This window comes from Antedon mediterranea, chromosome 1 (genome assembly GCF_964355755.1).
Source record: "Antedon mediterranea chromosome 1, ecAntMedi1.1, whole genome shotgun sequence".
Taxonomy (NCBI): domain Eukaryota; kingdom Metazoa; phylum Echinodermata; class Crinoidea; order Comatulida; family Antedonidae; genus Antedon; species Antedon mediterranea.
Window position 1 is genome coordinate 9,341,870 of NC_092670.1, and position 19,062 is coordinate 9,360,931.

Below are 19,062 nucleotides of genomic sequence, written 5' to 3' on the forward strand. Positions count from 1 at the left end.
TGGTTATGAGTGGGTTTTGTTTTAGGTAGGATTTTTAGTTTTCATTGCTTTTCCAAAGTGAATAAATAACCATGGTAACAAACAAACAAAATTTTAAAAATTAATTTTTAGGAAGACAATACATCTTTAACGCTAACTTAAACTTGCCTAAGTTAGACAATACATCTTTAACGCTAACTTAAACTTGCCTAAGTCTATATATTGTCTCGTCTCGAAAGATGTACTAGGTTATTTAAAGTGCACACGAGCAATACGTTTATAGTCAGAGAAGACTCGTTCTATAACCAGGACAATGGAGCGAGTGAGCCTCGAACCTTTGCCGATGTTATGGCAATGGATTACGGTTCCACTGTCGTAACCACTCGGTCACTCACTCCCATATATTCAAAACCATAATTTCCTTCATTTCCAAATTGATACTGTAACAGCAGCTTATAATATTACACACATTTGTGGCATATTTATTCAAACCACGGAGAAATAATTTGCTTATCGAGCGCGTAAGTTGCAAACGTCAACATAAATACTACGGATTTACAAAAACAATGAACGAGTCCAATAAACTGTTGACCAATCAAACGCTAAAAATCCGGTTAGAGGGAACACCCATTCACGTCCGTCAACGAATAACAGCTTGAGATGTATAATAAGCGATAACTTATCCCGGCCCTTGTGACTAACGTTTCCTTTTTAGTTATAAAACAATTTGCTTACTGTAAAGAATGCCCATATGTAAAAACAGTTATTGGAGGATGAACCCACACATTTGATTCTTTTATATTCTTTTATATTGATCGACGGGGCATTACTTTTTTTTTTTGGATCTATACTATTAAGGAATAACAATCTGGTAAGTTTTTGTAAAATATTGTTAGGACTGTTGTTATAGCTTTATAATAATCTAAGTTAGTAGAACCACGAATCTGAATTAGACCCACATTTTTTTAGTGACTTGTAAACTTAATTTGAAGAATTATCCAAATTCTTACAAATCCTTGCTTGCCATAGACGAAATTAGTTGTGCTGCGTATACGACGTTAATGTGTTACATACATATTACGTTTTAGTTAAAGATGTATTGTCCACCTAAAAAAATTGTTTTGGTAAAAATTGACCATTTATTTTGTCATTTTATATGAGAAAACCTAAGTTTTAGATTTTTTTTAAGGAAGACATTAACTTTATTAAAACTATAAAATAACCTATTCAAAGTCTGATTTAATGTTTTTGTGGGACAATAGATCTTTAAGAGTAAAGTATTAAAAACGGGGGTGATTGGTAAGAGAATATAATGCAGTCGATATCCCCCACATTCTACTTCCGCGACGGTGTAGTCTTTGAGTTACCGCCATATAATAATTCCATCTTGGAAAATAAAGTCTAGTTTCATGCGTTCTCTGTGCTGTTCTCCACATACTACAATATTAATTGCCCATTTGTCATAGGAATATTTTGTAATACAGCATGTGTCTGTGTTAGGATATTTATGATACTAGGCGATACATGTGAATCACGTTTGATGCTGTATTCCCGAATATTCCTATGATACTGGAAAAAGTACCGAGAATAAATAACATAAACGTGAGAAAACATGAAAATTAACACTATAGTACAATGATTGCGTTTTGGATTCTAACCACAGTACTAACGAAGTACAGTATATGAATCGTCTACATTTCCTTCTGGTCACGTCATTATTTACACCTCATGGAACATAGTAAAAGTAGTTATGTTCACACATCCATTTTAGTGCTGTCATTACCTTAATGCCTACCTCATGAAACCTAGTAAAAGTGGCATGGTTCACGCTTCCTTTTTAGTGATGTTAATGCGTAGAACTATCTCATGAAACCTAGTTTAGATAGCATGGTTAAGTTCACGCTTCCTTTTTAGTGATGTTAATGCGTAGAACTATCTCATGAAACCTAGTTTAGATAGCATGGGTATGTTCTCGCTTCCATTTTTAGTGACGTTAATGTCTAGAATTATCTCATAAAACCTAGTTTAGATAGCATGGGTATGTTCTCGCTTCCATTTTTAGTGACGTTAATGCCTAGAATTATCTCATGAAACCTAGTTTAGATAGCATGGTTATGTTCACGCTTCTATTTGTACAGTAATTACCTATAGGCATACCTCATAAAGCCAATGTCGAATTTTGTGAAAACAAATTAACACGTTTACATTTTTATTTGTTTAGTGCCTACCTGTTCAAAAGATGTCGAAGACGCTAGCAGGGATATTCGTATTTACGTTTTCATTATCTTTATTGCCATCGCCTTGCAGTACATTATCGTGTAAAACACATTCGTGCATCTACGTTCCCGATACACGTAGGTTAGAATGCGCCAGTTTAACAATGAACTGTATACCAAACGTAAACAGACGGACACTTGCAATGATTGATATAAAAAATAACGTGATAACACGCTTATCACCGAGAAGTTTTATCAACTATCCAAATCTTGAACAATTGGATCTTAGTAACAATTTAATATCGGCCATTGACCATGGAGCATTTACAGGTCTGAGAAGACTTCGAACACTTTGGTTGAATTTTAATCGCATTACCACTTTGACCACTAACATGTTTCAATCGATGCCAAATCTTGAAATACTCCATCTAGAAGGTAATGCCATTGTTTCAATAGACCCAAACGCGTTTGCTGGACTAACTCGATTAAGAGAGATCAATCTTAACGCTAACCGTTTGCAGAACCTGCCAGAAAATGTGTTTCATTCTGTACCGACCTTAGTTCGTTTGATGTTAAGTGAAAACCGTTTGAACCTCCCTTCAACGTCACGGATATTTACTGGCCTTAAATTATTGGTGGATTTAGAACTAGAAGGCAACCATTTTACAAATCTGCCAAATATTAACGGGTTAAGTTCGTTATCTGATCTTGACCTAACCGATAACCAGATTACTGACGTTTTGAATAATAGTTTTTCAACTAACTTGGGGCTTCGTGAGTTAAAACTTGCACGTAACAGAATTGTTTCGGTTCAATCTAATGCGTTTACGGGTATCAACCGCTTACTGGAATTAGATTTAGCATTCAATCTACTAACAAATCTTCCAGATCAGTCTATTAGAAATCTAAGAAGTCTTGAAAGATTGATTTTGAACAATAACCAACTTTCGTCTATCGGTAATGACTTCAGTTCTTTTACAAAATTACAAGTCATTAGATTTGATAATAATATGCTCCATGAAATACCAAATCTTCGGGCGAACACGGCCATGACAAACATAGGGCTACGCATGAATAAACTTACAACGTTTGACCCAGAGAACATCGCCATGATGCCACAATTGACAAGAATAGATCTTCGTAATAATTTACTAAATTGCGATTGCCGATTGAAACGGCTTCGCCAATTTTACATAACTCAAGCAGTTCCAGGTTTTGAAATCCCTGTGTGCACATCACCTTTGTCGTTGAATGGGCGAAAATTAACGAGTGTTTTAGATTCTCAATTTGTGTGTTACCCTCCAAAGGTTGTAGCGCCACGACGAGTTGTGACAGTTTCTCTCGGACAACCAGCTATACTCGAATGCCATGGAAGTGGTAACCCAATACCAACAATAACATGGCGACTTCACGATCGCTTAAGATCTTTAGTTACTAAGCATACACAAAGTGTAAAATATAGTGTCTCGCAGTTCGGCTCACTTCACATAGCTAAGACCGTGCCAACTGATGCTGGATATTATATGTGCCGTGGCACAAATCCTGCAGGTGAAGCTCAAGCGGAAGTAAGACTTCAGCTTCGAGCACCACCACCAAAGGGCACGACAGCAAAACCAAGATTGATAACAGCTGCGCCTAGACCAACTAACAATAAACCGGGATTACCTACTACGCCACATGATGACGTCATCGTTACTTGGAGCGATAGAACACAAATATTGAATTTTCCAAACGGGCCATTAATTCCTAAAACAAAACGACCAGATTCCACTATCGGAAAAAATAACTCGCATCCAATGGATTCATGCCGACTAAGTTCTGTTCCTATAGTTGCTAGTGTGGTAGTAACATTTTTTGTAACTTCTTTAGTTTGTACTATTTTAATACTATTTTTCTATAAACAAATAAGGTACTTTTTACATAAATACACGCCTTTACGTAGATATAATTCACATATAGGAGTCCGTTTCAATAGCACTGATTCCAGAGATCATAACACTAATCTGACTTCATTTGAACATGTGGAAAACAGCCAGCTCCCTGAAGGAGTGTATGTCGTTCGTCCAGGGCAAGATGAGGCCTATCATAGCGGTAGCTGTTCTAGTAGAGAAAGCATTGACAGTAAGCCAAGTAACAGGTACATATTAAGTGATACATTGCCGAGTTCTACCAGCAATAGGTACCTTAGCTATGAAGAAACTAATGCAGTTCAAACGGGCGCCCAAAGCCTAAATAGTTATTATCGCAGGCCAAATAATCATTATCAGAACTTTAGAATTGCCGAAGAGGATCCAAATTACGCTAGTCTATTTCATCCTCCGGCAGCTCAATCGGAAAGAGCTAGTCAGGCATTCAGTGGTAGAACCTACATGGATCTTTCAAGGTGAGAACGTCAATAGAGTGAAGTTTGATCATCGTTGCACAAGTTAAGTGACGTGTAGCAATGATCATAATAGCCTAGCTTGAAACCATTCCATCTTTTCAATAGAAGTTGTTTTCCTGCCACAATGCGAGCAACCAGCTGGATTATTCCAAGAGTGGCAAAGTTACTCAAATGAACAACGTGTTGTTGAACCTTTACGGATAGTTGTCCTACATTATCTTCAGTTAGCTCTTGAAGTTTGGGTGTCACGAAACCTAAGACCACGAAAGCTAAGACCCCCTAAGACCTAAGATCACGAAAGCTTAGACCCAACACCTAAGATTACAAATACTAAGATATACTACAGCTTAAAAACAATACTTGTTTATCCATACATAATTTTAAACACAGTAGGTTTAATTTATTACCATAAATATAATTTAATACTACCGCAAAACATAGATAAACTCACATTATTGATGTTGAGTAAATGTATATTTTTTCTTTACAACAAACAAACTTGACGGGTTGTTTGTTGGTATATATTTACTCCATTGTGTTGGTTCAGAGGATGTTTTTCTTACGCACCTGCCTTTCTTGTATTTTGACTCCAAATTTGTTGACTAACTTTATCCTGAACACCACACTTTAAAATTAGGACTTATAAGTACTTTCAGAAGGAGAAACACATATTATTATGTGTTTCTTTGTATACTGTAATGAAACTCCTCGAGCTTAGCTCCCCATGTTCAATGTTTTTGTTTCTATGGAGCGCCAAAAGAGCAACAATAATAGTACAAGTATAAAAACAGAAAGAAAACGAAACAAAAAAACTTATCATGATTTTTAAATTAAAATTTATTTTGCCAGTATTTATTTCTTCGTACTTGCATGATTATACTATTATCATTACAATTTTAATTTTACATTGTTCCATCCACACTGTAGATGGACTCCACAGAGTATTCAGCCCTCTATATAATTTTTGCTCTTTTGACGTTCCATAGAAACAAAAACATTGAACATGGGGTAGGCCTACTGTACTGTAGGCTAGTCATTTTGTGTGCGAGAAAAACGTCTGTAAAACCATCAATTTAAAAATGTATTTGTTACTTTTTATGTGATTCTTTTTCATGAAAGTGCCAATTCTAAGGTGTGGTATTCAGAATAAATGTTTGGAGTTAAAATACAAGGCAGGTGCGAAAGATAAATATTTGTAATCTTAGGTCTGGGTCTTAGCTTTCGTAATCTTAGGTCTTAGGGGGTCTTAGCTTTCGTGGTCTTAGGTTTCGTGACACCCCTTGAAGGGTACATCTGTTCGTTATAATGGACATAAGATTCATATTCAGTTTGTCCATCAATAGACTAACCTCAGTCGTGCAATATTGTTACCGGTAATGTTTCGTTGTTTTGTATTATACAGGTAGGCCTACTGTAACAGGGATGTTTTGTTACATCATCGGTGTAATAGGCCTACGCAGATTTTGTGTATCCAATGGATCCTTTCTAGGATTTTGTCCCATTGCTCGGTTCAATAATATAATTTGCACTTCAAAATCCTGGACCCGCCTTTGTTACGAGGCGGCTTATGAAATTGTTTGAGGTTGGCTGGTTTGTTTAATTGGAAATCGTTTAATTTGTATAACTGGTATTTATATAACGTGGCTTTATGCTTCGTTTGTACAGCAAAATAATGTAAATATTATGTACTATTTTGTGAATACAACATATACTATGGCAAGTTAAACACGCCAAAAACACATAACACACCACTCACAAATTATCCATTTGTACAACATTCAAATCATACAATCTTATATCATGCAGTTCATTCAATGAAAACATCATTTAATTGATTTGCTGTGTTTAGTTGTACAATTTGAATGTATCAATGTTAAGATTATTACTGTATTAAAAAGACAAATTCCGTGATACCGTATCACAGAATTATGTATGATGCTTGTCAACAATGTCATATGTATACAGATAGTACTGGAAGGTGCTAATGAACCTTCATGTGTTTGTCACCCTTCTGAGAATTTTCTTTTCCGCGTCCAAAATTGGAGCGCCGCTCTTTTTTTTTAAGTTAAGTGTAGTCTCCCGTCTAGCCTTGAAATGATTTAAGAAAGAAGAGGGCAAATAATTCATAGTTTTGTATTCATAAAATTGTGAGAATAGTTCATGAGTTGAAATAATGAATGATATTTAATGGATTCTGTTAAATAGAGCAGTCAATCTTTCAGCTTATGTGATATTTCCCCATTTAACTCATAAACATTAAATGTTTACGTACTTTACATACAAGGATGACAAGGTGTTTTATATTATAAAAGTAATAAAGAAGTAATTACCATATTATATTATAAAAGTAATAAAAAAGTAATTACTTTTATAATATAAAATACATTGTCAAATGTCATGTATAAAGTAGGTGTTACATAATCCGTGTGAAAAAGAAGCAAATCGGTACACTTAATCCTCTTCACACGGTGCAGTGTGCAGTGCATCCACAGCTGAACACCAGCAGTCCCCTTTCCTGGGCGCGATATTTCTTTTCGTACGTCACAAAATAAATATGAATATTCATTAGTCATATCCATGTGTGATGTAAGAATTGAGCTAACTACAATCCGCTAATTATAATGCAAGCGCTCCGTCTGAAGTTGAATGGATTAGACTATTATATGGACTTTGCATGTTGTGTTCGAATGCCATGAGCAACTTCTTTTTACTTTATAGTGAGAGAGATTATTTAGAGGGTTAAGTTTATTTAGAAATTAGTTCGGCTATCTTTCACATCAAGAGTTCCCAACTTATGTACGAAAAAAAAAGTCGCGTCCTCGGCAAGTCTCCCTAGGCTGTTCCATGTCTGAGTAATAAGTCTCATTTCCTGATCTACTGTTCTTCGGGTTCCATTTCGTCTGCCTTTCTCTGACGTTTTGGTGTCCATCGCCTGACTATCTGTCCACGCGTAAAACGCCGTTATTACTGTATGTTATTTCATCATTATGTCGTTAAAAAAAAGTTTATTAGACCAGTCATAGAACGAGTGGTCTTATGCTAAAAAAAAGTAAAACTTACAAAAATGCCGCTCGACTTTTTTACTTAACAGTTTAAGTTTAAATTATCGTTCTTTCCTTTCCTTAATAATTCGTTTATTGATATTTTAATAAATTAAGAAACAATGATTTATTATCAATCATGTTTGCTACTAGACGAACTGTTCGGACCACAAAACATTTACACATAGGCCTACACATACATACACATGAACTAAAAAAAATTACCCAGCAAGGTCATATTTCATGCATCTTTTTACACTAGTAAAATCAAATTATCTTGTTGAATGTACATCATCATATGCGACCATTACACATACTGTTTTGTAATGCTTCCGTTCTCTTCTATTATACTGTAACTGCCTAAAGACGAGGCGCGAAAAAAAAGTATTAGGCCTAAGCGATATTTTAGAAAAGCGATAGGGAAAGCTGCAAGCCTCGTAATTTAGCGTTTTTACTGAACGTCTCTCGTTTTCATTTTTCACTCGAGAACCATGCGAAGTTTCGTGTTTTGTGTTTTCTGAGCGGGGAACATAAATTAACAGTGTTTCCTGGGAATTGGAAGGGTGACACGATATTCACACATCCACATATGACTTTTGATGACATATGACTTTTGATGACATACAGTAATGCGGAACATATAATGGCTATATAAATATTGATTTCGATCACGAAAGTATCATGCCGATATAATCCGAAAACTCTTCCGATAATGGAGAGAGTCTCCCGATATTTCGAGTCATCACCTTCTCTTCCACTTTCCCGCTAATTGCAATTTCTCGGATAAACCAAACAAATATCCCGATATGTATACATTTTTAAATTCTAACTCTAAAAATTTAAAGATAGAGAATAGAAAACAAACTAATTATAATATCGGTGCGTAAGATGGTTATATACAGTAATTAATTCAATTTACCATTCAAATACAAAAAGTACTCAACGAATCTGCTTGTTGACAACGAAATAAAAATTCCCATTCGGATACGACAAATGTTTACGTTACATATGCCAATATCTTTAGGCAGAGCCATATATTGAAAGAGTTATGACATTGCGTTCACGTATTTTAGAAAGTCACGTGGGATGCACATCGGCCATTTTTGTATCCAACTATTCCTATGTACCTTTAAACAAATTGATTGTTTTGATATTAAATTCTATAATAAAAGCATTTTGAACGTTATACATTTTAAAAATTAAAACAAAGGACTCAACTCCATACTCTACATAGGAATAGTTGGACACAAAAATGGCATCTGATCCATTCAAAGTCGTAACTCTTTCAATAATAATATGGCAAAGTGCCCTCTATGGTTTGATTGCGGGTTGTTTGAATGTTGATATTGTAAGGATGCAGGTTTTCAATTTCGCAAAAACATACAAATCAATGTCATGTGCGTTTTGAAGATGTTTATTTCAAGAGAAACAAATAGTCAACCTTTTCAACCAAATTGAAAGTGATGGGATAAATCATAATATTTGATAAGAAAATCAATCGTCCCGCTAGCAATTGGGATAAACAGTTTACCAACCAAACACTATAGCAGGACTAAATAGGCCTATTGTATGAAGTAAGTATATTTAAAATAATAGGCCTTATGTTATATTCACGAATTCCTTTGATTTTTTTATAGCATTTACAACAGCTAAATGAAAACAATATAGTAAAAGAGGCAGAAATAAAGAGCTTTCGGGCAAAGTTACACTTGTCCTTCTTCAGTAGTCCAAGCAAAGAACTTATAACACAAGAATCTCCTGTTCGTCCAAAGCTTGTAACAATTGCGAAAGGCATTGTAGGATAGAATAGAGCTAATGGGCCATGGAGTAGCGCACCCGCATCAAATTAGAAAGTCAAAATCATAGAGGGATCTGCTAATACTATAGAGGGGATAGAGTAATTGACTGAGCCCTATATGAATTAGTAGTTTTGACTTCCTTTTAACCCTGTACTTCCGATAGTGTGTTTTGAATGCAAATTGAAGAACAGGAGATTCTTGTGTTATAAGTTCTTTGGTCCATGTCAAAGTATTTAGAGAAAATACAGAATGTAAATGGGTGACGATACCTGACACGTTTCTCGGACAGGTGACGTAGAATTTTGATATTTTTCGAAGTACTCAAGGATTATATATAATGCTACAAATATTTTTAAAAAAGTAATATATTGAGGCCTCTAAATCTACAATTAATCAATAATTACGGGTTTAACAACACTCATCAGTGCGGTTTTAACATGATGCACTTGGCGCAGGGACATCACAATATTCCCAACGTCTCTGAGGGTCCGTGGTGTAGCACCAAGGACCTTCTCGGTTACTGCTTTGTGACGGGTTAACAGGTGGAGCATTACCAAGCGTTCGACAATAATTATGTTCTCCAAAATGTGTAGGAAACAAAGGAGGATTTCCGTTTGCACTTACATACCCGCGATACTTCTTAACGGGTTTGTGGGGTGTCTTTTCTGACCACATCTGGCATGTATAACCACTTCTTGTAACGGATAAAGTACCAAAGTAATCCCCGCCGTCCTCTCTCGTGTAGCATTCTGGATCCGAGTCTGCAGCTGCTGCTGTTGATTGCTCCTCTGGTGCTTGTGTTGAATCACTATTCGAGGAGTCTTCCTCGACAACGTCTACAAAAAGCAATAATGTACACGTTTAACATAAATCCCTTTTGGGAAACAATAAAGGGCGTAGATTGTAGAGAGATCAGTTATGTTTTGATTTACTTGACAATGAGGCCGACTCGCTTCTAGCTGGTGATGGAACTCTTCTCGGATAAGGATTATAAACAGTAGTGTGCATTTTAAAGAACCCAGTTCATTATTCGAGAAGAGTAGGGGTTACTCCGGTGAACTGGTTCACAAAATAGCCCCTGCTGTATCAGAGGGATTATCACAGGACAGTGATTAATTTACTAATGGTAATCATTGGTGAAATTACATAAAGACATAACAAAATATAAATAAAAAATAATACTAAATATAGTTGGCTATAGGCGGTGAATGGTTTAGTTTCACCCCACGTTGATATCTAAAATGCATGGCTTGGATTGATGATGATGAATGAATGGTATACCTGGCGGACTTGGCTTGGCCATACTTACTACGTTGGACTTGATCCCCAGCACCCGGCTCATCAATAGGTTCATCAATTTCATTATCCTCTTCATCACCAGTTATATCAGAATTTTGTGGTGAACATGAAATTGCTAGAGTTTCGTCTAAAATATAAAGTCCACAATATTTTAATTAAATGCATTTAAAATGAGCATATATTATGATATTGATTTGTGATATTACAAAATGGAGACAATTGAAAGCCTCGACCAAATATTTACACGCGCCTCTCACTGTATCAATCGCAGTTGAAATACAGTTATGCGTAATAAAAATGTTTAGGCTTATACTATCATTATTATTAGTATTGTTACCGTCGTTGTTGTTGTTTTAATGTATTACTATTCTAGGTCTATAGTGTTGCTTAAGGCCCATTTACACTAGGGTGATAACGATCGACGATAATAGATAGACATTGATTTTTGTTTGGATAAAACGAAAGAAATTAGAACAGTTTCTTTCTAGAACTATAGGATAATCATGTATGCTGTATTTAATAAAAATATTATTTTTGAAAATCCAATCAAATGACGTCATGATCAATAAAAACAATAAAATCGTTGTATTGTAACAATATTATTGCTCTTACTAATCATGACGTCATTTGATTGGACGTGTGGAAATGTTATTTTCATCAAAGGCAGCATAGATGATAATCCTACAGTTCTAAGATGAAAACTTTTAAAAATTCTTTTGTTTTATGTATGAAAAATGCATAGGCCTATTTATCTTTTTATTGTCGATCGTTATCGCCCTAGTGTAAATGGGCCTTTAAAGGTCTCTTGACCTTAATTGGCTTTCTTCTGCATCATATTTTGCTAATTAATTTAATACTAATCTGTATTAATATGTTTGATGCATTGTGAAATAGAAACGTCTGCGTTCAAACATAAACGGCTAAACAGTTTATTTGGCGCATGCTTATATATATAATTGGTTCTTGGTGCTACACCACGGACCCTCAGTGACGTTGGGATTATTGTGTTGTCCCTGCGCCAAGTGAATCATGTTAAAACCGCACTGATGAAGGGCTAGTGTTGCCCGAAAGCTCTGCTAACTTTTCTGGCTGTTTACTTTATCGTTTTGATTTAGCTTTTCGCTTTTTTTTTGTATCTCCATTGAGATCCAGCCACTGCAAAAAGCAATAATGTACACGTTTAACATAAATCCAAAGGCTTAAACTCTATAACATTATCTCGAAATAAATGAATCTGAATGCTTACTGCATGCATCTATGCACCAGGATTATACTGGGAAGGTTTTAAATTGCATTTGCAGATTTGCTGTATCTGCTGTGAGTAGCCAAAACAATTGTTTCCCAATGGAAAACGTCCTGCCGCAACTCAACGACGCAACGTAAGAACGTACTGTGCTCTTCCATCACTTTGCATTCAACCACCCACCACCGGTTCCTTCCTGTGACACAGGTATGTTCTTACAGCACATACGTTGCGTCCTAGTGGGAACATGCTTTAATGTAAAATCTTCTCTGGATTACGCAAGTCGTATTATCCACAGATTTCTTCTGTATTGCATTGTGAACTGTTATCTAGCTAAAATACGTATACGGTACATTATACAATTCTTACCACGCAGGTGTTCTGCAAACATCACTGAAAAAATAATGATAGAAATATGTATATATTATATACCGGTGTAGCCTATAGATTTTAATTCGTCACTTTGACATCTTCATTAATAGTGAGCTTTCGATTTACAACAACCAAACTACGTCATGTTATATAATTTAATTGTGCGCATGCTGAGATAGTGTGTGTGCCCTAGGTCCCCCACTCGGACACAGGTTTGATGGTTTCTTGGCGGCGACCAACGACACATCGATTGATTGATGGTCGTCGCAAATGTATTTATTTAACAACATCTTTTTATAGGATAACACTATCAGGTAACCTGTTTTGCATTGTGGTCCTGTTTTAAATACAAAATAAATTGGGGTGGAGGGGGAATGTAGTTTTGTGAGAAAAAAATGAGATCGATATCTAGCTTGGAATGAAGAATATTTAACTTCAGTTGGTAGGTTATTCCATATTTTTGCGCCTGCAACTTTGAACGACGAGTTCATCTTAATATTGGTAGGCCTAGGCCTATAGTAGGGTATTGTTATAATAACAAAATATAATTGATCATGAAAAATGAATATTATGAGTTTTCAGTAACAACATAGTCTATAGTTATAATGAATGAATGACAAATTGAAATTCTTTTTATAATCTATGAATGAAAGAAAAGATTTGAACTTCATGTTAATATTTTAACCTAGGCCTGCTGCGTGCATGTTGCCCTTTCTTCACGAGTATGAAAAGTTCTAATATAGTCTTCTATTTGGCCTATTGTTTTGTGAATCAAGGCAATATGAGGTACTTACATGCTTTACCGCATGGTGCTATAACAAAGAAAATAAGAAAAAAAATCAATATACAGTATGTTCAGTTGGCCTTTTAACAACATTCAGACTTATGGCTTAAAGGTAGCTCATTTCTAAACCTTTGCAACTTTTTTAAAAAGTGGTGCAACAGAACTTTTTTTTTGTGATTTTTCCATTTTTCTCTGTATACTAGGTCATACAGTAATACCAAATATCGTTTTTTTGACTTATTTCAGTTATGATTACAAAAACAATGGCTGACTGGGTTTATGTTCTATTGAACATAGTGTCTCTAATTCAGTTTCTGATGACAAATTGCGCAGTTGAAACGAACTGGTTTTTGTTTGTAGGCCTACATAATAGCAAAATGATTTTAAAAAACTGAGTTAACATCCCGGGAAGAATGACCCCACCCAGGTTGTAGACCTAGGCCCACTAATAAATTATACTACACTCTACTATAAATAACTTACAGTCAATGTTTTCAATATCGTTACCCAGTGAATCTGAAAATGTGAAGTACACATATGTTAGTGAACACAAAATTCCTCGTCTATGTATAACGCTTAAACTATATACAGGACACAGTTTAATTTTCCTACCAGAAATGTTTTATTTTTTTTGTCAAGACTAATTGCACTGCATAACAAGTGAATGTTAGTTTGGTGTAATAGGTAGGCCTATGCATAGGCCTATAGCTTCCTATGGTTGAAACCCTGGTTCAATTCTGCAGAAGCAATAACATAAACAAAAACTTAACCTCCGGGCGGATATAAACCTTCTGTGATGGAAGTAAAGTGTGCGGTCTATATAATATGACTGATCATGAGCAAATTAAACATTTGTTTATAACATGATGTAGGACAAACAATCTACTGTATAACACAATAATATATTTGTGTATATATTTCGTAAGGTATTGTGGGTAGAGCCAATTATCGGCGCCATTTTTTGTCTTGGAGTAGTGCGCTCTCAAATGTGAAGCCTGTTCTATACTGTATAGGAGAAGGTCTGGATTAACATGCATCCGGAATTTTCGGCCAAGAGAGACTTTTTAGTCCAGCACGTTTCGTATTCGTGTACCAGAGATCTCTAATAGTTTTAATAGGCATATATTAAAATAGTTTACTTTTCTAGCTTAGAATAGCTGGCAGAATGACCTTATAAATCCAAGCATCGTCTTTTTATACAGTGGCCTTGAAAGTAACATGGTTTAAACTATCTTAAGCTCTGTCTACACCCCAAATATGGTGGTGATATGCCCAAATATGGTAGTGATATGAAATAATCAAGTCCATTTTTTTGTCACATAAAGTTTGACAGTGTAGACAGAGCTTTAGGTTTAATCATGAAGGACAGAGTGCACTTACCAAAGGGTGTGTGCAAAATTGCTTCAACGATAGCTTCGACAGGACAAGTGAAGATCGTAGCATTTGTGACCGGGCCTGCCAGACAAGGGTGATATGCACCATTCGAAGTGGTAACCACTGTGAAATATGGGTATTAAAGATTGATTAAGAATATATTAAAAAAAATGTTTTCTCTTTTGTGGCGCAAACACCACTTTTATTCACATTCATATTATCTCATGTCATTACATAAAATCATATTATTTAACATATTTTTGTTAATTCCAAATCTCGTTACAATTATTCATCAGTAACATTTTTACATTTTTGAAATTCCGTATTACCTCCCTTTTTCATTAATTTTCTTATATTTTTCTAATGCTTGTTTCTTTATCGTTATATGTTTCACATGCAATGTTATATAGCATATTGCTTTTAAATGATCTCCATAAAGATTTACCCACTGGATTATTTAATGCTCAATGGCGGTTTTTCAAACTGGCAAGGAATAACTTACGGAGTTCCTCAGGGGACGAAACTGAGTCCCTTAATTTTTCAAGTAATGGTTAACAATTCGCTTAGAGACTTCCCAAATCGGTGGAAGTATGTGGATGATTTGTCAATACGTGAAGTTCACAACAAGAAAACCCCGCCTAATGTTCAAGATCAATTAAACGAACTATCACAATGGACCAAAGACAATAATATGATAATTAATATTTGATATGTTTATTTTATATTGACACTGTTGATTCGTCTATTTGTTATTTAAATATTTTTATATAGTTTATTTTATATCATTGTTGTTACAATTTGCAGATTACTTGCGCAATTTAATACGTTGCTTGCGCAATTTGAAACACAATGTTTCAATTCAAATTGCGCAAGGATTTTTTTTGCGCAATTTCAAATTGCGCAAATCTTTCAAATCGCGCATAACAGCAATACTAAAAGATTCAACAACTCATGTTTCCCAGCCCTGTGTAGACTAATTAATAAACCAAAATAAACACATTTCGGGCATAAGAACAACAATAATAATAATAAGTATTAAGTACTTTCATCAGTTTTTTCCATGTTTAATATCTCCTTTTTAAAATACTTTTTTTAACTTTTAATGTTGTAAATTTTGATGTTTGAAAGCTTGTACCAATGTTATATGTAAATCTCTTGCAATTCAGTTTTATTTTATATATACTGCAAAGAGAAATATTGAATAAAAGCAGAATGAATGAATGCTGAGAATATTTTTATTCTATAAATATATGTAATTATTTATAGAAATATCCAAACTTTAAATCTGTCTAATACGGTACCATGCGTCCCATTTATTAAGAATATGATTTAAGAATACCTTGAAGATGCGTCCAAAAAATAATATCTTACTCAGAGCTAGCTATTTTCTAAAACATTTTTTTATAATTTTGCGCAACGCTTGGAAAGTCGTATCAAATCTGTGCGGAGCTTACCACTGGCAAAATCCGATCGCCGCCTAATATCAACATTTACAAGATGGAAGAGGCGGATTGATCAAATCAAATCAAATCTTTATTCGTTCCAAATATAAAAAATGTACATGGAAAAATTGTTTTCCTCGACAGAAAAATATGATAAAAACATTCACAATTACATCATACATAGAACAAAATTACAATTTAAAAACATTAATTAAAACATCCATCAATTGTAAAACTTTAAAATATATATTGCATGTGCACTGATCTAACAATCTTTGAGTTAAAAATATGAGTTGAATTTGGTACAAAAGACAGTCGGTGATGAAGACCCAAACAGAAGACTAGAACAACTGTTCGTATCCGTTGAATGAAGAGAACATTTTGTTTTTTAATATAATTTTCCATTACATGATTCCTGTACAAGGATAACAGTTGGAATCGAGGTTAAACAAGAAATAATACATTAAAAAAAATAAAATCGGCATGGAAAGTGCCATCTACACTGCTGTAGTATTTTTGCTTACTGCAGGCATTCGTTTTGGTACCATTCCATGGTTTCCACACATCAAATTATCATGAGTAAAGACATAAATGTTTTCTGCATTTATTTTTTTTTTCATACTTACTTATATAATTTGAAGCTTAAATATGGCGTTTACCTTTCTCCTTATATAACTAATTCTTATATATTGTTTGTGAGGGTCTGATTGAGACAAGTTTTTTTTTTAACTTCTAAATCAGATCCTAACCAAACAAAAAAAAAAATTAAGGGGAAAATGTTAAAATGTATGTATGTGGAATTTTGGTTGAATAAATATTACGAAACTAAAAACTAAAAAAAAAAAGAAACTAAAATATCAACCAAAAAATGTGCTCCAATTTGTCAATTTTTATTTTATTTTATTTTATTTTATTCAGTCAAAACCAACAGCGATAAATACCGCCACTAACAAGTTTGAAACATAAAACAATACAACATCAACAACGGTTAACAATAAAATACAGATAAAATATATATATAGGCCTATATAACATAGACCGGCATTCCCCAATGGTTTAGGGAAAGTTAACCACGTGTTTTGTCGCTTGAATCTTGAATCTTTCTTATTTCATGACCTCAAATAAATCTTTATTAATTTATAACCATTCTTGTAATTGTCTGTTATATTGTTATTGAAATCTATTCTAAGTGGTGTACGACAATAATTCCTCAGTAGGCTTTCATAGAAAAATTCTGTAATACAGCATGTCATTTGTATCACATGTGGTGTTTGCATGTATCATGTAAGGTTGGTTAGTTAGTTAGTTAGTTAGTTAGTTAGTTAGTTAGTTAGTTAGTTAGTTAGTTAGTTAGTAACGTTCCAATTCTTAAGCTCGGAATTTTATTAGTAGTTCGAGCACTTTGACGTAATTTTAATTTCTAAACCGAACTCTGTGATAAAATCAAGGCTTGACTAAATCGAGACGGATTTTATAATTTAATTTGAATAGTTCGAAATAGCACCTTTTGAAACAAAACAAAACTACGGTTTACGGTCGCATGGTTTAAAATACTAGGCAATACGTAATTTGTGAAACACATGTGACGCTTTATTACGGAACTTTCCTATGATACTGTGAAAATCTTGATAGAGCAATCTGGAGATACTCACCGGCAGCAAACACTAACAAGGCATGTAGAATCATTGTAAATGCTGGATGCTGTAATTATCCTTAAAAATAAAATTAAAAAAATCGAAGTTTAATTTATAATCTTCCGATCTTCCTTATATTTTAAACCCATCAAAATCTTTAAATTAAGCTATTGACAGAAAAATCATCATCTCATGGTCTCTTCCAAGTTGTTCGGAAGGGCTCTCCTTTTCAGAGCTATGATGCAATTTGTAAGTAATACAAATATATAAATAACATAGATGATAAATGATGCATTTTATTACGTTTGACGTAATAACATGAAAAGGAATAAAAGTGGGTGAATCTCACAAAAGAAAAAAAACTCATTATCACCTGTCATTTAGCTGTATTAAATATATATATATATATATATATATATATATTGGCCCATATTTAATTTAATGCGGGTGATCCATCCATCTAGCAATTGCTGATCATTAGGGACCATCAGAAGTTCACAAGACAAACATATACACAAGATGCTCTACATAAACAAAGTTTTATTACAAGTCTTTGGGAGTAGCAACTCTCTATATTTACTCCATTCCTAAATATAAACATAGCCGACATTGAAGAATGAAACACAATAACTTACCTTATCTATGCTCGTGCTAACCTGTCAGATGTTGATCAACAAATGAATACTTTTACAATCGAACGTAATATTCATATCTATCTGTATTGATCAAACGAAGTTAAAGCTGATAAAAAACATGACGTATTGGTGTTAATATATTGATTAGTTATTGGCATATTGATTAGGTATGCAGCTCATCAATAGATCAAGGGTTTCATAATATAGATTTTTATCACGTGATTGATCGCTGGAATTCATATTCACAATTACCAAATCAGACTGATTTCACCTTTTACACGACATTTACACAATAATAGGCCTATTAATAGAACCATATTTTATCAAAATAAAAGAATGAAAATTACTAATCAATGTTATGAATAAGGAATGCAGTAGTTTTCACTAGAAAGTGTAATATTTAATCTGCAGTAAGGTAAATAATACCGTACAGAATAATATTTATAGGCATCGAATTAAAAGTTTTAAACAGCCATAAGAACCAATATCAAACTATACAAGATTTACCCCTAATGGAGGTAGAATTTCTATATATTTTTTCCTAAACCAACTACCATATTAGTGGTTGAGAGATTGATAATAAATTAATATAATAAACTGATGAAAAAAGCACATCATCTATCGGAAATATCGGAACGGAGGTACAAAAATAAGCTATCACACAAGCGCGTCGGGTAACGTGTAGGCCTACATAAATATAGTGAGTTGTTATAGCTTATGCTAAAAGAACTTAACTACAACTTTTCTGGCTACATTCCTAGATCACGAATAATGAAATCAACAATGTTAAATCAATATTTTGTTATTGAACAGATTAATATGTTGACAAACCCGCCCCCGTAATCCACTAATACAATGCAT

General features: G+C 34.1%; 2 protein-coding genes across 2 annotated transcripts; one reads left to right on the top strand and one right to left on the bottom strand.

Annotated features, from left to right (window-relative positions):
- The first annotated feature begins 609 nt into the window (after window positions 1-609).
- LOC140041042 (uncharacterized) lies at window positions 610-6,485 on the top strand. The gene is made up of 2 exons (XM_072087412.1): window positions 610-850; window positions 2,201-6,485. The coding sequence occupies exon 2, from the start codon at window positions 2,219-2,221 to the stop codon at window positions 4,580-4,582; it is 2,364 nt and encodes a 787-aa protein (XP_071943513.1). The 5' UTR covers window positions 610-850; window positions 2,201-2,218; the 3' UTR covers window positions 4,583-6,485.
- A 2,527-nt stretch (window positions 6,486-9,012) lies between these two features.
- On the bottom strand, window positions 9,013-18,265 carry LOC140055616 (uncharacterized). Its single transcript, XM_072100957.1, has 8 exons — window positions 18,202-18,265; window positions 17,585-17,644; window positions 14,497-14,613; window positions 13,600-13,632; window positions 13,127-13,144; window positions 12,330-12,353; window positions 10,728-10,844; window positions 9,013-10,254 (listed from the first exon to the last, which is right to left on the bottom strand). The coding sequence occupies exons 2-8, from the start codon at window positions 17,616-17,618 to the stop codon at window positions 9,851-9,853; spliced, it is 747 nt and encodes a 248-aa protein (XP_071957058.1). The 5' UTR covers window positions 17,619-17,644; window positions 18,202-18,265; the 3' UTR covers window positions 9,013-9,850.
- Between the last annotated feature and the right edge of the window lie 797 nt (window positions 18,266-19,062).

Excerpts from the sequence above, each read along its gene's own strand:
- LOC140041042 (XM_072087412.1), top strand. The coding sequence starts at position 2,219 with ATGTCGAAGACGCTAGCAGGGATATTCGTATTTACGTTTTCATTATCT.
- LOC140055616 (XM_072100957.1), bottom strand. The coding sequence starts at position 17,618 with ATGATTCTACATGCCTTGTTAGTGTTTGCTGCCG. Across the intron at positions 13,633-14,496 it reads AATTTTGCACACACCCTTTG|ATTCACTGGGTAACGATATT; the intron begins GTAAGTGCACTC and ends TCACATTTTCAG. Across the intron at positions 10,255-10,727 it reads TGGGGATCAAGTCCAACGTA|ACGTTGTCGAGGAAGACTCC; the intron begins GTAAGTATGGCC and ends TGCTTTTTGTAG.